The sequence below is a fragment of the Chelonoidis abingdonii genome, chromosome 2, assembly GCF_003597395.2.
Source record: "Chelonoidis abingdonii isolate Lonesome George chromosome 2, CheloAbing_2.0, whole genome shotgun sequence".
NCBI lineage: Eukaryota > Metazoa > Chordata > Testudines > Testudinidae > Chelonoidis > Chelonoidis abingdonii.
In genome coordinates this window covers 129,253,910-129,268,094 of record NC_133770.1, presented here as the reverse complement: position 1 = coordinate 129,268,094, position 14,185 = coordinate 129,253,910, and the positions used below count along the sequence as shown (strand labels likewise).

General features: G+C 41.6%; 1 protein-coding gene across 3 annotated transcripts in view; it reads right to left on the bottom strand.

Moving 5' to 3' along the window:
* Window positions 1-14,185, bottom strand: part of LPCAT1 (lysophosphatidylcholine acyltransferase 1) — a 212,434-nt gene that overhangs the window by 49,536 nt on the left and 148,713 nt on the right. For all 3 annotated transcript variants that reach the window (XM_032766723.2, XM_032766721.2, XM_032766722.2), the window contains exon 13: window positions 3,277-3,415. In XM_032766723.2, coding sequence (XP_032622614.1) covers window positions 3,277-3,415 — 139 coding nt within the window. The remainder of the gene's footprint in view (window positions 1-3,276; window positions 3,416-14,185) is intronic.

Genomic DNA, 14,185 nt, shown 5'->3' with positions numbered 1-14,185 from the left:
CCTGCTTGATTTTCCTCAGGACTCTTGGCAGGAGGGGAATTGAGGGGAAAAATGCATATAACAGTAGTGCTGATAATTGGACAAGAAATGTATTCTCCACAGAGTGCTGGCCACAACTGCCCTTGAACCAATACTTCTGGCACTTCTTGTATTTGTTTGATGCAAAATGGTCCTATGATGGATGGCCTCGCTTCTGGAATATAACCTGGTTTACGAAGTCATCCAGCTCCCATTCGTGGTCTCCGGAAAAACATCTTCTGAGACTATCAGTAAGCATGTTTTGTGTTCCAGGTTGGTGAACATCAGACAGACGGACATGATAGCAAATACACCCGTTCCTGATGTTGACAGCCTCTATGCATAAGCAGAAGTATCTTGTCCCTTTATGCCCATTGATATAATAAACTGTTGTCTGACATAACTAATGTACATAAATTCACAACAACTGCAGGAAGATATTCCACACTGAGCACTACACATAGCTACAGTACATTCATATAGAGACTATGCTCTTACAGTGTTCAAGCAGAGTGGATAAAAATTGATTATGTAAAAAAAAAATCTCAAAAAAATTTCAGATTTTTAAATTAAATACAGGTGAATTTTTTTAGAAGAATAAGCCTATTTAAAAGTAAATTTAAAATTGACAACCTATGTTAAAGCCTAAACTAATTATCATCTATTCAAATCATGTAAACGCACACACAAAAATATTAAATACATATTACCGGCTGCCAACTAGACATGGAACCATTGATTACTACCTGTTGAGCCCAACGATCTAGCCAGCTTTCTATCCACCTTACAGTCCATTCATCCAGCCCATACTTAACTTTCCAGCAAGAATACTGTGGGAGACCGTATCAAAAGCTTTGCTGAAGTCAAGGAACCATGGGGGTTCCAGAAGGGGTCCACAAAGCATCTAGTTAGTATACCACATCACACTCTCCTCTGTAGCAATGCTGTGCCTATGAATAAAATGTATTCAACTAATTCCCCACCTTTTCAGTGTTAACTAGATGCTTTCTAGTTGAACGATGAAATATAATTTGGGAATTTTCTTTTTCATTATTTCATGGGTCATGGGATAGTCTTATAACTGAAATGGAGGATAAAAGAACAGGACCATCTTAGTCTGATAAGTGGTTTGGCATCAGTTTGTTTAGTAGCAAAAATTTTAATACAAGTCAGTGCCTATATTATATCCCTTATTATAATATCTGTTCTATAGATAGCTGTTGATTTTGTCCTCTTCGTACATTTTAACACTGTTATATTTCTATCCAAATGTGACAATTTGGGGGAATCTGTACAATTTAACAATTGTTAGACATATATAGAGTTCATAATCTCAATGTCAGACTGTAAATTCTATTTTGAGTGTGCATCCTCTCTGCCTTCTCTATTGGCTGATTGTCTTCATTTTTGACTGAACTTTCAGAGGCTCATGGCAAAAGAACAAGAAATGAGGGTCACTGACGTAAAGTGTTCTCCTTATTGAAATGGAATAGCTCTAAACAGACTGGCTCCCAATCAGGAGAACTGGTTTATCAGGAGAGAACTTGCCTTGGCAGCAAAGTCACCTGCTGGGACTCTGGTCACCTGCTAAGGATGACCAGAGAGTCACTTGACTGAGGGACTGTAACGTTATAAAAAGAGCAGAAGCTGCTTTTTTTGCTCTCTGTTTTTCTTTTCTCCAGCTCAAGTGGAAGAAGAAGAAATAGGTGCTTGATGAGACCAGGGATCCTGCTTACCTTCCTAACACGGATGGACTTCCAAGGGAAGTGTGCACTAGGGAGGGGCATTTCATTTAGGTTATTTGTTTTGTTCTAAGTGATTTGTATGCTCTTGTGAGTAAATAAAAGAACAACAGTGTTAGAATCTGTGCAAAGCGTCTGTATCTTATATGCTTTATAGCTACCATGTGGTCCCTGGAAGAGGTAACCGAGAATGCTCACACCTTTCAGTAGAGTTCTGGGTGAGGGAGTGTTCAAGCGATAGGGGATGCCAGGAATCTAGGTAGCTGAACAATGGGTTCAGCTCTCAGGAAGGGATGCCAGACAGTGGGTATGTGCCCTGAGATTATGCTTGCGGATCCAAGTGATGGGCAATGGCTAGGCTCCATTCCGGATCTGCAGGCTTAAAAACACCCAGAGACCCAGCAGCTGGGTCGCAGCATAACAGTCTAGTTGAGTGGCCATCTATATTAGGGTTTTCTTTGATTACTCCTATTTAAAGGTTAATGACTGATGACATGTAATGAAGTCTGCTCCAGTGTCCACATTTCTGTAGCAATGCAATACATTTTAAAATTAAAACGTTCTTAAAATAAACAAATTTGAAAAATTATTACAGTAAGAAATGATGTTAATTAAGAAATCAGAATAGCAAAAATATGTGCAAGTCACAATTACTTCTATTTGGGGGATGCTGCTGCCCTTAGGTTTGCAGGATCCAAACCATATCTGAATCAGTCGCAGGTAGGTTGGGCTGTTTGATTATTATTATTAATTCTTCTTCTTCACCTAAGTAGTGCCTGAAGGTCCCAACAAAGATTAGGGCTTTATTATGCTGAGCAATGTACATACACATAGCGAGAGACATTCCCTGCTCCAAAGACCTTACAGCCTAAATGGACAAGACAGACAAAAGGTGGGAGAGGAAATGGATAGTGATTTGGCCCAAGTCACAAGTAGAACCTGGAATACAACTTGAGTCCCCTGATTCGCAGTGCAGTGCTCTGTCCACGGGATTACACTGCCTCTCTGCTGCACTGTTCTCTCCAGGTTATCTCGGTTATGACTAGAGCTGAACAAATAGTTCACAACAAATTTATTCAAAAGTGTAACCTTTTTTCCTGTTCCTGAACTGTCTACAAACAGATGGGGGGGAGTTCCCGTGTCCCCACATCTCAGACGGATGAGAATTCAAAGACAACAGGGAAGAGATACAAAAGTAAAAAATAGAGGGAGCAATGTAACACAAATAAAAGAGGACAAGAGGAAAATCAGTCACAGAGCAACTGTTGCCTAAGAGCTCATCCATGATTACCTAACCTAAGGTAAAGAAATTAAATAAATATTGAAACTGAAACACCTAGTTATGGCATTTGATGTTTTAGATACATACTTTTGCCCTAAGCAACTTGGCAAAAACACTGCCAATGACACAGTTTTAGCTATTATAAAACAAAAGCAAAAGAAAAAAAAAGTTAGCAGCTACATCCTTGATAATCCATAATTGTGCAGAGATTTTCAAATCCATTCAATTACTTACCATATGTGATTTCCCCTTTTTCTTCTGCATCTATAGCTTTAAAAAGGACTGTTACATTAAGCTCTGATACACCCAAGGCAGTCTTCAGAATGCAAGCTAAGTCATTTTCTATTATGGTTCCATTTTGTGATTCATACATCTATGAAATAAGGCAAGAAGACAAATCATTGCAAAGCCAAGTACTAATTTTCAGAAGAGCAACACATTTAAAATTATTTTATATGGGTAAGATTTGTTTCTGAAAAGTCAAGTTAGTCTCAAATTGATAATGATCAAGTGAGAGCTTGTGGGTGATCTATCCGAAATAAAGGGTAGTGTGACAAAGTTCCTCCTTTACCTTGGTGGGTCCTGCACTTATTGGCGGATTTGCTCACCTAAGTGATCTTCCCCTCTGGTGGAACCCACAGTCTGGGTCAACTCCTCCTGTGCCTGATCAGGAGTTGTGAGGTTTGGGGGGAACCCGGTGTCTGATAATGCTTGATTGTCTGATAATTCCTCAATCCTCCAGTTTCACACCCTCTCAGTCTCAGCTACTTGCGCCTCTTGCTCCCAGCTCCTCACACGCGCTTCTCTGCGCTTCTCCTCTGGCTCCTCCCCGCCTGACTGGAGTGAGCTCCTTTTTAAACCCAAGTGCCCTGATTAGCCTGCCTTGATTGACTGCAGGTGTTCTAATCAATGTAGCTATCTCCACTGCCTTCTAGAAAGATCTTAATTGGCCCCAGGTGCCTTGATTAACCTGGAGCAACTGCCATTTGGTTACCATGGTACTAAGGATTTGTTTAGCCTGGGGCTAACATACCTGTTCCTCAGTACTTTACTGTAGCCATCTGGCCTTGCCCCATCACAGTAGACACAGCCAGGTCATTTCTGAATCACTGTGTACTTTGTGAAAAATTGTCTTAAAGGAAAATATTAAAACCTTTCACTTTAAGAGATTATTCAACTAAATTATATCAGTAACATAACTGATAACACACTAATAAGTGTTAGCACATGGCTGAGGACGATTGTGCAAAGACACATACTCAGGGATCAGCTGAAACATTTTGACAATCCCAACAAGCTGTGCAAAGGTTTAAATCCTCATTTAAATTATCTGGGGTGGGAAAAATAATTAGAGTGGTGGCAGGGGGGCATGAGATTGAACATAACTAGCTTTGGCAGAAATCAGAATGAAGACAGGAACAGGTGGATGAGAGCGGGAGGATCAGAAGGAGAAAGAGGGGAAATTATTGCCTGTATTTCTGCTTCTTTGAAGACTTCATCTAGTAGGTGTCCCACTCCTGGAGTTGTATTTTCTAGACTACATCCAGCAGAACTTCCATAGCTCAAGTCTTTTGGCCTTTTAGGGAGAGTGTGAGCCAGGCTTCTTACAGGCTGTTGCATGTCACCCTTTCTTAGGCTATGTTATGAAATTACTGGTCGCAGTTACATAGTGAAGGCGGAGTTTTGCCCTTAACACAAGGTTTCAACCATTTTATTATTTATTAAAAAAACAAAACAAAACAGTGTATCCTCCCCAAATCTTACTCTTTGAATACAGAATGAGAATAGAGAATTTTGTGAAAAGTTACAGTAAATCGGTTTATAAATTAAAATTAACTTTAATATGGGTCATTTAAGAAATTTAGTACCAGGTGTGAAAGCTTTTCTTTCTCTCAAATAATCTTGATAACAGAATAATGCAGAAACTGCAAAATTCCTAGAAATCTTGTTCATCGGCTACATCTGAAGCATATTTATCTATCTAGGCTGAGCCAGCCCCTCAGCCTGACAGTATTAGCCTTCACATTTGAAATAGGAGTTGAGAACCACATCTGTCTGAGCCAGCACAGAGCTATGAGGCTCTTCCAACTCCTTCTGCCAGAACCTATGTTACCAGAAGGATTCATGGTGTACAGGAGTACAGGAGTGTTCCTCCACAATTAATGGAGAAGGAACTCCTTACTAGAATATTGAGGTCCACCTGACCTGGGCCTGGAGGTATCCTCGGGGGTCCTTCAACCTTTACAGTTAAGTTGGTTTATGCATCCTGATTGGCAGCGATGGGGATCCAAAACACCAACCCACATTGGGAGGGGGCTTTGGCCAACGATGCCAATGCCTATCTTAAGGTGGGGTAAGATCATTTGCATGCATACTAACCTTTCCCTATAAGTGGGGAAGAGAATTATTAACTAACAGGCTAACATATTGGGGTCCTATTGCTTCTTCTCACATGTGGCTGAGCCATGCAGCACGCATTTGCAGATGAAACTGATGCAAGGAGATTCATCTTTAGGTTAGATAAAATTGCTACCCCAGCCTCCTCTGGGGGCTGAATGTGTTCCAACAGGGATACTATTTCTTTAAAGGCTTTTTGTCCTGTCCTATACTCTGAGGGTAATGTACTCCACAATGCTTGGTCAACAGTGAGCTATAAGATTTTAATGCAATCATCTTCAGGCAGCATAAATACTTAACCTGTCTCTTCCACACACTGTGTGCACACAGCAATGGAAGAATTTTCCACTGGGCCAACCTGTTTGGCCACCAAATCTAATGTTTAATGTCTGTGACCACTGCAGTGCGGCATGGGGTGTCAGGAGAATTGCTATCTCCAGAGTGCTCCTCAAAAATATGATTCCTGGAGGTGCAAGTATTGGTGGAATAATCCCAACTAAGCACAAACTCCTCATTGACAGCATCACCATATCAGTGAAGGACAATTCCAATTCAGTGACAGGACAAGGCTGAGGTGGGTACAAAGGGTACAGTTTGGGTAAACACAATAGATGGGGGAAAAGCCTGTGTGGTCTGGGTGTAGGTAATCGCTGTGACTAAGTTGCCAGTATCCTTTGCAGGCCAGGTGGCTGCAGGTGACCACTTCCTTGGTGAGTCCTGAAGAGGCTGCATTCTCCTAAGCTGGACGGCCCTAACTCAAAAGATGAGGATAATGCTCCTAGTTTTGTCTTGCCCTGCGGCACTAGGGTGGGACCGTTTCTTTTTTTATTGGTTTTAGTCAAGAAATCCTTGCCTCTCTTGCAGTGGATGCCTGTGACACTGCGTCTTCTGATCCCATAACAAAATTGGTTGGGGGAGGAGGGGAACATATCGATTGGTCTCCCCTTTACTTTACTACTTTACTTGGTTGAAAGTAGATGCTGCTCTTTAGCCTGTCTCTGCCCCCAAACTGAGCTCCACCTCCGTGTCTCTTGACTCCCCTCAGAACTTCCCTCTTAGCTATCAGTCTCCATCTCCAAAAGAACAAGTTGGGTTCACTTAATTCCTCTTCCACTTTTGCTGTACTCAGGCCCCACTGTTCTGTTTGCGAGTGACCTATCACTTCAAAATAATCCACTTCCTCATTTAACTTCCCCTACTGCAGGGGAACTTCTCTGCTCTGCCACTGGTAGCCTTCCAGTATCCTTGAGCAAGCAGAAGCCTGAGCCTGCAAACAATGCACTCAGTCCCAAACATCCTATGTTTGAGTCTGACTTCATTCTAATCTTTTCTCCAATTTATGTCTCTCAGTAAAGAGTCAGCTGTTCCCCTGCAGAAGAATGCAGCTGATCTTTTAACTGCTGAGTAACTTTTCTCTCTTCCTCAAGAGCCTGTGGTGTCTGCTAAGCTGATACACTCTCCTTTTTAACTTAAGTGCCAACATGTTAGATGCCACAAACAAACATTAAATCAGTATTCCTTTCAATTCTCTAGCCTGCCTTCCCTTCCTTTTTCCTCAGACACCTGACAACATCCCATGGGTTAGGATGCTAAAAAATTGCTTGACTGTCCTTCAACTGCATCAAGTCTCTTTCATAATTCTTAATGTTCCTTTTCACAAAAGTCTCTAACGCCTTGTTGAGGGTGACCATCACTAGGTCTCCAGAAGTCTCTGCTGACTCCCTTTCCCATTCCCTAGCTAATAAGCTTTATCTCACTTGCTGAATTCTACGTCTGTACAATATTTAGTGCATAATATGGACATCCTTTCCAAAATGGTAAATCTCTTACCTAGTTAAGTGGTTATAACATTTACTCAACTCTGAACAGTCCCAAAGGCTAAACTGGCTCCATGCCTAGTAGAAGGTACGCAAGCCCAGAATTAACCTATAGAAGGATGGGGGTTACTTCCTTCTCTTCCCTTGTTGGCTACCATGCTATAGCAGCTCAAGAGGCATTTACCCTGCTTGGGCCCACCGGGCACTGTGGCTGCTAGGGGTAAGCTGGCACAGCCCTGTATGGCTCAGGGCTCCAGTCTGGAGGAGCTGTGGGACTTCTGTTAAACTCTGCCAGTCTACTCACACATCTGGTCAGGTGCCAAACTGCTGCGGCCTATTGGCAGCTAAAATAAGATCAGCTCTCTTGCCACCTCAAAGTGTGGGTCACCAGGCCATGATGTTGCTGCTTATTCAACTTTAAGTACCTTTACTTAGTTTCACAACACAACTCAACTTACAAAGCCACCTTAACACATGTATAAAGGTTCAAACAGCATGAAATCCACCCCCACTCTTACTGATTATATTCATTTTAAAAATTTCCACTTAGTCACTGATTAAAATGTGAGGGTTTTAAAAGGTTCTAGTCCCAGAACCAGGCACAACAGAATTAAGTTCAATATCTGGTTGGAAACGCTGATGTACACAGCAGCAATACTCATACTAAGGGCAGAGCAAAATTTAAATACAATTAGTAGCATAATTATTAAAAACACAAATGCTTCAACCCAAATGAAGGCATAGTTAGAGTGCAGTATGAATGGTGTCCTGCACCATCCCTTACATATAGTCACAGTCCTCTCAAGGAGACATAGTAGTGGGAGACAGGTTGTGTTCCATGATGGTTTAACCCTGCTTCTGGCATATCAAACAAGTCTGATGGTCATGATTTCAAAGCTTACGTGGTCGTTTCACCTATTATAGGGCCTTGTGACTAGCATGAATATTCATATAAACACCTGGCCTCCTTTGTCCATAACTGACTTACTCACCCTAATAACGTTGGAGTATCCTCATTCTATAGGTTAGTATATTAATGATCTCAACTCATCATATATGTCAATTTCTTGCCAAGGCAAATTTGTGGTTACACACCTACTGATGTTCCTATCCTAAAATGTTGAAAAGCTGGTATTAGTTCATATTCCTGCAGTTACCTGGTATCATTTTATACAAAAATTCCTGTAACATAATATTTCCAGTTCCCTGGTAACTCAAGGTTTCTGTTGGGTAACTCACTTATGCTAAAGCTCATAGACCTCAAAGCCTTATGCTAACTTCTCAAACTAGATTACAGGATAGAGGCCTATAGGTTTCTTGTGTTACAGCTACATAAAATACCTTTAAGCTAGTGCTGTGGGCTACAGGTCTTTTCTCAGTGCTAGAAGCAGAGCACTGGAAGTTTCTCATTCAGTCTGGTGTCAGACAGACACTTGCAGTTTGCCCCACCAGAAGAAATTCTGATCTGCCACTTGCTAATCTGTGCATTTCTTACAAGGAACTATAATGGATTCACTCAGTGTCTGAGATTGTGTTCTCCTTCTCTGCCAAGTGCATGGCAACTCGGAAAGATGTGTGGGACCGAGTCTACTCATGCAGCTGCAGGAGTTTCTCACACAGGGGTATGATTGCTACCTCCCTTCTTATAAAACATGGTGGCCTAATTGTCCTTTGACTCGGGACATTTCAGAGACCTGGTATCTTAAAAGTCCTCAGAACGTACAGGACAGCCTCATCTCCAGAACCTACTATGTGCAGCAGCTACTCCTGGAAAGACCATGCCCCCTGGTTGTGAAGACTTTCTGCGTGATCTCTTCAGACCAAACACATCCGTAGTCACCACAATATAGATCAGAAGTTTTTCGAAAATCCAATCCTAGTGGCAGACTGTCCCTGATTGCTACCAGACCTGAGAAACCTTGAGACTTATTAGGATGCAACACAAAGAATCTCTGATACTTGATTCCATTTGAATCTCAAAAGGTCCACTGAAACCATCCCATTTGGAAATGTATCATGGGAACAATGAAGTCAGCCCTGTTATGGCCAACAGTCTCAATGTTCATAGCATGGCCTAAGCTGTCACCTGCTGTCTCTTGTTTATTCTTTCTGCCAGAATGGAGATATATTGGATTCTATGCCAGGGCAGCAAAGATTACAGTTTTGAGTACAAACCTCTACTAGACATACCTAATGTCTAATAGTAATAAATTAGGACTTTGGGAAGTTTATTATGAAACCTAATGACTTCAGCACCTCGATGGTGACATAACTGATCTTTTTAATCTCTCCCAAATGCTGCCCATCAATCATCTGAGTAAGGAAACGTGGATTTACAGCCTTGACAAGTAGGATATGAGTGCTTCCTAGTACCTCATGAAAACAAAACATTAGACAAAAAAGGGAAAAAAACCAAAAACTGACGATCCGAAATGCTTGCCAAGCACTGGAAGTCTATTTGCATGTGTGTGCCTGAAAGTCCAAAGTCCACATTGACTTTCTTAAAAAAGAAAAGAAAAGGGGAGTGCTGGCTCCCAAAATGATTGTCTTGACTTTTTAATTTTTTCTACATCCTAGTTCAGTTCCCCAATATCTAAGATTGACCAGTGCCCTCCTGCCTTTTTGACGATCAGGAAGTAACTAGATTAAGGCCCCTTATTTCTTTTGCGCAGTGTCATAGGCCTGATGGCTGTCTTTACTAGGAAAGATTTATTTCCTGCAACATCACTTCCTGATATTGAGGTATCTAAAGAAATTGCAGGGCTGGGGAGAACTGGAGAGTTGTTTTTATTTTTAAAAAATCCGAATGTATTGTCCAGCTAAATAGTGCTCAGGAACCACGTTTCAGTGATGACTGGTGGAGAGTGAGGGAATCACTGGGGCTAAACGCCTCAAAGAGTCTGATCTTGAGATAGAGTTGGCAGGCTGTCCACAACCTCTCCAAAGCACTTCAAATTTTAATGCTTGGAAAAAAAGAGCTTAAGAGCCTTTGCCTTATGCTAGTGGTGAGGCCAAGTGTCCTGACAACAGGGGTACTGAGCTCCCTTGAAGGCAGTCATAGATACGAAGGATGGATTTCAAAGAGAAAGCTTTTCCCGTCTGTCCTTTAGAGGAAAGCCATGAGGGATGAGACAGACTCGAAAGAGGCTTTAGCATATTTTGAATTTTGTTATGATGCTTCTATCTTCTACCAGTGAAACTCTCCTTGCTATATGGAAGCTCCTGGAGCTTCTTCTGGACCTATAATCCAACCGCCTACAGCTAAGACCACCCCTGTGGAAATCCACCTCTGAAGTAGCAGTCCCTTCCACACTGACATCAAAGACTACCCAAACTTGATACTAGGCCAGGTCTATACCCTCCATAAGATTCTTGAGTTTTTGTGTGCGTTTCTCCTTAGGGAAAGGAATTAACCCAGGGAAGACCTTCACAGTTTACATGTGTAAGCCTGGTAATCCACAGTTCTGAGGCTGCAACTGCAGACTGATAAACCATCTTTGAAATGAATTTCAGTTTTGCAGGTCTAAAATCTGAGGTGCACAGCACTGGGCATAGCCCTATAGTTATAACCATCTCAAACCACCAGGCTGTATTGTTTTTGCAGAGGCTACATCTCATCCGAGGTACCTGAGCTCAGTACCATCAACTTTGAATAGTGGAAATAAACAAGGACTTTGAGGAGCTTTGAGGGTGACTGTGCTGGGTGCTCTGGAATTAAGGCTACCTCATGGGACTTTGCAAGGGGAGGGTGTGACGTTATCGGATTAAATATAACCATGTAGATCACTGTTGCTACAACTGTTATAGAATTGCAACAAATCTTGTACAAATGATGTCAAGTAAGGTGTCTATGGAAAGGTTAAGATTTGCTGAATATGATTATTCTATTTGTATGCATATATCATTTTTGTATTTGAAATTATGAGCATGGGCTCTATGCCTGTATTTCAAACATGTTTGCTTCTGGGGTAATGACCATAAGCTATTTAGCCTGCACATCATAAAGGGACTGTTCAAATTAAGTGGCCCATTAAGGAACACTTAACTCACAATGGACCATGGAAGATGCCTATCTACACATAATGGATTTTCCTACGATGACTAAGCAAAATCATGCATAGACATGTGACTTGCCCATGGGACTCCAAACACCATCTTGCAGCCTGTAATTTTCCACTAGCTGTGCTGAGGGCTTTGTTTGAAACAGCAGATTTCCCTCCACATGGCAGAAGCTATAAAAGGCCTGGGAAACACCTCCATTTTGCCTCCTTCCTTTGGACTATGAACTTTTACTAATGGGACCATTCTAACCAAAGGACTGAGGACCTTCCATTGATTTGTAAGCAACCAGAGACTTGACTTAAGCCAGATGTTTATTCCATCACTGCTACAAGCCTGATCCAAGAACTTTGCAATTATTGTATGTATTCGATTCCTTTAGCCAACTTTAACTCTCACCTTTCTTTCTTTGTTTTTTAAATAAATAAACCTTTAGATTTTAGATACTAAAGGATTGGTAACAGCGGGATTATTGGGTAAGATCTGACTTGTATATTGACCTGGATGTGTGGCTGGTCCTTTGGGATCAGAAGAACCTTTATTTGATGAAATTGGAACCCTTCATCTTTAAGTCTACTGTTTCTGGTAGTGATACAAGGACTGGAATACCTAACAGAACTGCTATTCTGACTTCTGGTTAGCCAGTGTGGTGAAACAGAAGTTTACTTTTGTTGCTGGTTTGGTATATCTTATGGGAGAATAACCACCAATTTTGGGGTGTCTGCCTTACTTCTCAGCAGTTTGTCCTGAATTTGATATTCTGAGATGTGACCCACGAAGGCATGGTTACAGTGGCATAGTCAGCAGAATCCACAGAATCAGGTTAATTAAGCTTTGGAACAGAACCCCATGCTTTTGAAATCTGATATTGAGAGTTTTAAAGGTTAAAGATCAGTGACCATGAGCCAGATGGCATCAGCAGAAGCAATCAAACTACAAGTCCCAAGAGAAAGTCTGTGTCTTGAACATGAACAAAGACTGGCAGAACTTAGAATGCAAGAGAAGAAAGCCTTGGCCCAGCTAGAAAAAGAAGCTGCAAAGAGAGCCAAGCAAGCTGAAGAGAGAGCCAAAAAAACTTACTAGAGGTAAATGGAACGGTTAGTTGCTGAGGAGATGGCTTACTAGATGCAACAAGAAACTGCCAGACTTAAGATCCAAATAAAAAAAGCAATGGAAGGACAGCAGAAACTGTATCCTCTTGGAAGTCCAGTTTATAACAATGCTGGTATGTTGTATGACTCTAATCAGTTGTCTGTGTTTAACCAATTATGCTATGACTAGGGAGAGTGTCTCTCTAACCTTGGGGAGGTGGAAAATAGCTGTTTGTACAAAAAAGCAGTTTATATGTAAATTAAGTTTCTGAATGTCTGTTTACTATCACAGAAGTAAATCTGGAATTAGATGAAGCACAGAGAGAACTCATTGATCAGGAAAATGTTTCTCTAGAGCAGATTAAAGTTGATGATCAGGTTAAAGCCCTAATTGAGGAACAAAAGGGTAAATTTTTTTTAGTGGGTGAAGGACTGTTGGCAAGTGAAGTTTGTGAATGTAAGCCCGGACAAGGTAGAAGTCATTTATTTACAGTAGCTTGGTGTAATGAGACTATCTGTGGAGAATAGCAGTTTATCTGTTGGAAGTGGCAACTTGCCTGTAAAGGAAGCTGTCTCACTTTCCAAGTATACGTCTGAAATCAGCCATGGGTGCTGGGACAAGAGAAACGATATCTCCAATTGTTTGTCTATTGAGAATAGCAGCACGTCTGCTGAGGAGAAGTTTTTCTCCAATTCTTTGTCTGTGAAGTAGACAGAAGAAGTCTGTCAACCTATGACTGAAAATTTATCAGCTGCCTCAGAGCTGGTTCTGGATTTAACTAAAGCCCAGGAAGGAAATGTTCCTAAGTTTGTGTCTGCTGGGAGAATGACATTGTAACTAGGGGTACATCCAGACTACCCGCCGTATCGGCTGGTAGCGATCAATTTTTCGGGGATCGATATATCGCGTCTCATCTATTCGCGATGTATTGATCCCCGAATGCACTCCCGTCAACTCCGGGACTCCACCGGAGCGAGCGGTGGCAGCGGAGTTGACACAGGGAGCCACAGACATTGATCTCGTGCCGTGAGGACCTGAGGTAAATTGATCTAAGATACTTCGACTTCAGCTACGCTATTCACGTAGCTGAAGTTGCGTATCTTAGATCGATACCCCCTCCAGTGTAGACCAGCCTTAGGTCACATCCAGTTAATATCATAAAAAAGTCCCAGGAACCAAGTGATTCTGGTGCTTCTATTTTGATGGTTGCTAGTGTGTTGCTGAGTGAAGGTATGACAACTCTGTTTAATCAGGTTGATACCATGGCCAGGGCACAAGGAGAACACAAAGATAATTTGACTGTGCTACTCACTGACAGTGTGGAAACTTGTGACAAGAAGGGAATGGTCCCTAAGCTTGTGTGTATTGAGCTTGGTAACCTGCATGTTGCCAAGGAGGGAAGCTGTAAAGGGAAAGAGAGTGCCTCTAACCTTTTAACTATGGAGTCCTGTAGCTTGCCTGAAAGGGGGTTGTGTAAAAATCCTCCTAAAAGGCCAGAGATGATTCTGGGTGTATCAAACGCAGGGGCTGCTTGTGGCTTAGCAGAGCAATGCTTCTGTGAAGCAAGATAAAGGTGAATTGTTGCTAAAAGAAGCTCCTAAGGAGAAGAATCCTCATTCTAGTTTTTGCAAGCAGTTTACTGTAACTGAGGGGTGTGGAAGTGAATTAATTAACGTAAATCGGGAAGACTTTCTGTCTGTAGAAGGCAACAGTTAATTATTTCTTGAGAAATTTGTTTCAGTTCCTAACTGCCAGAGTCTTTCAGATGTATATGAACT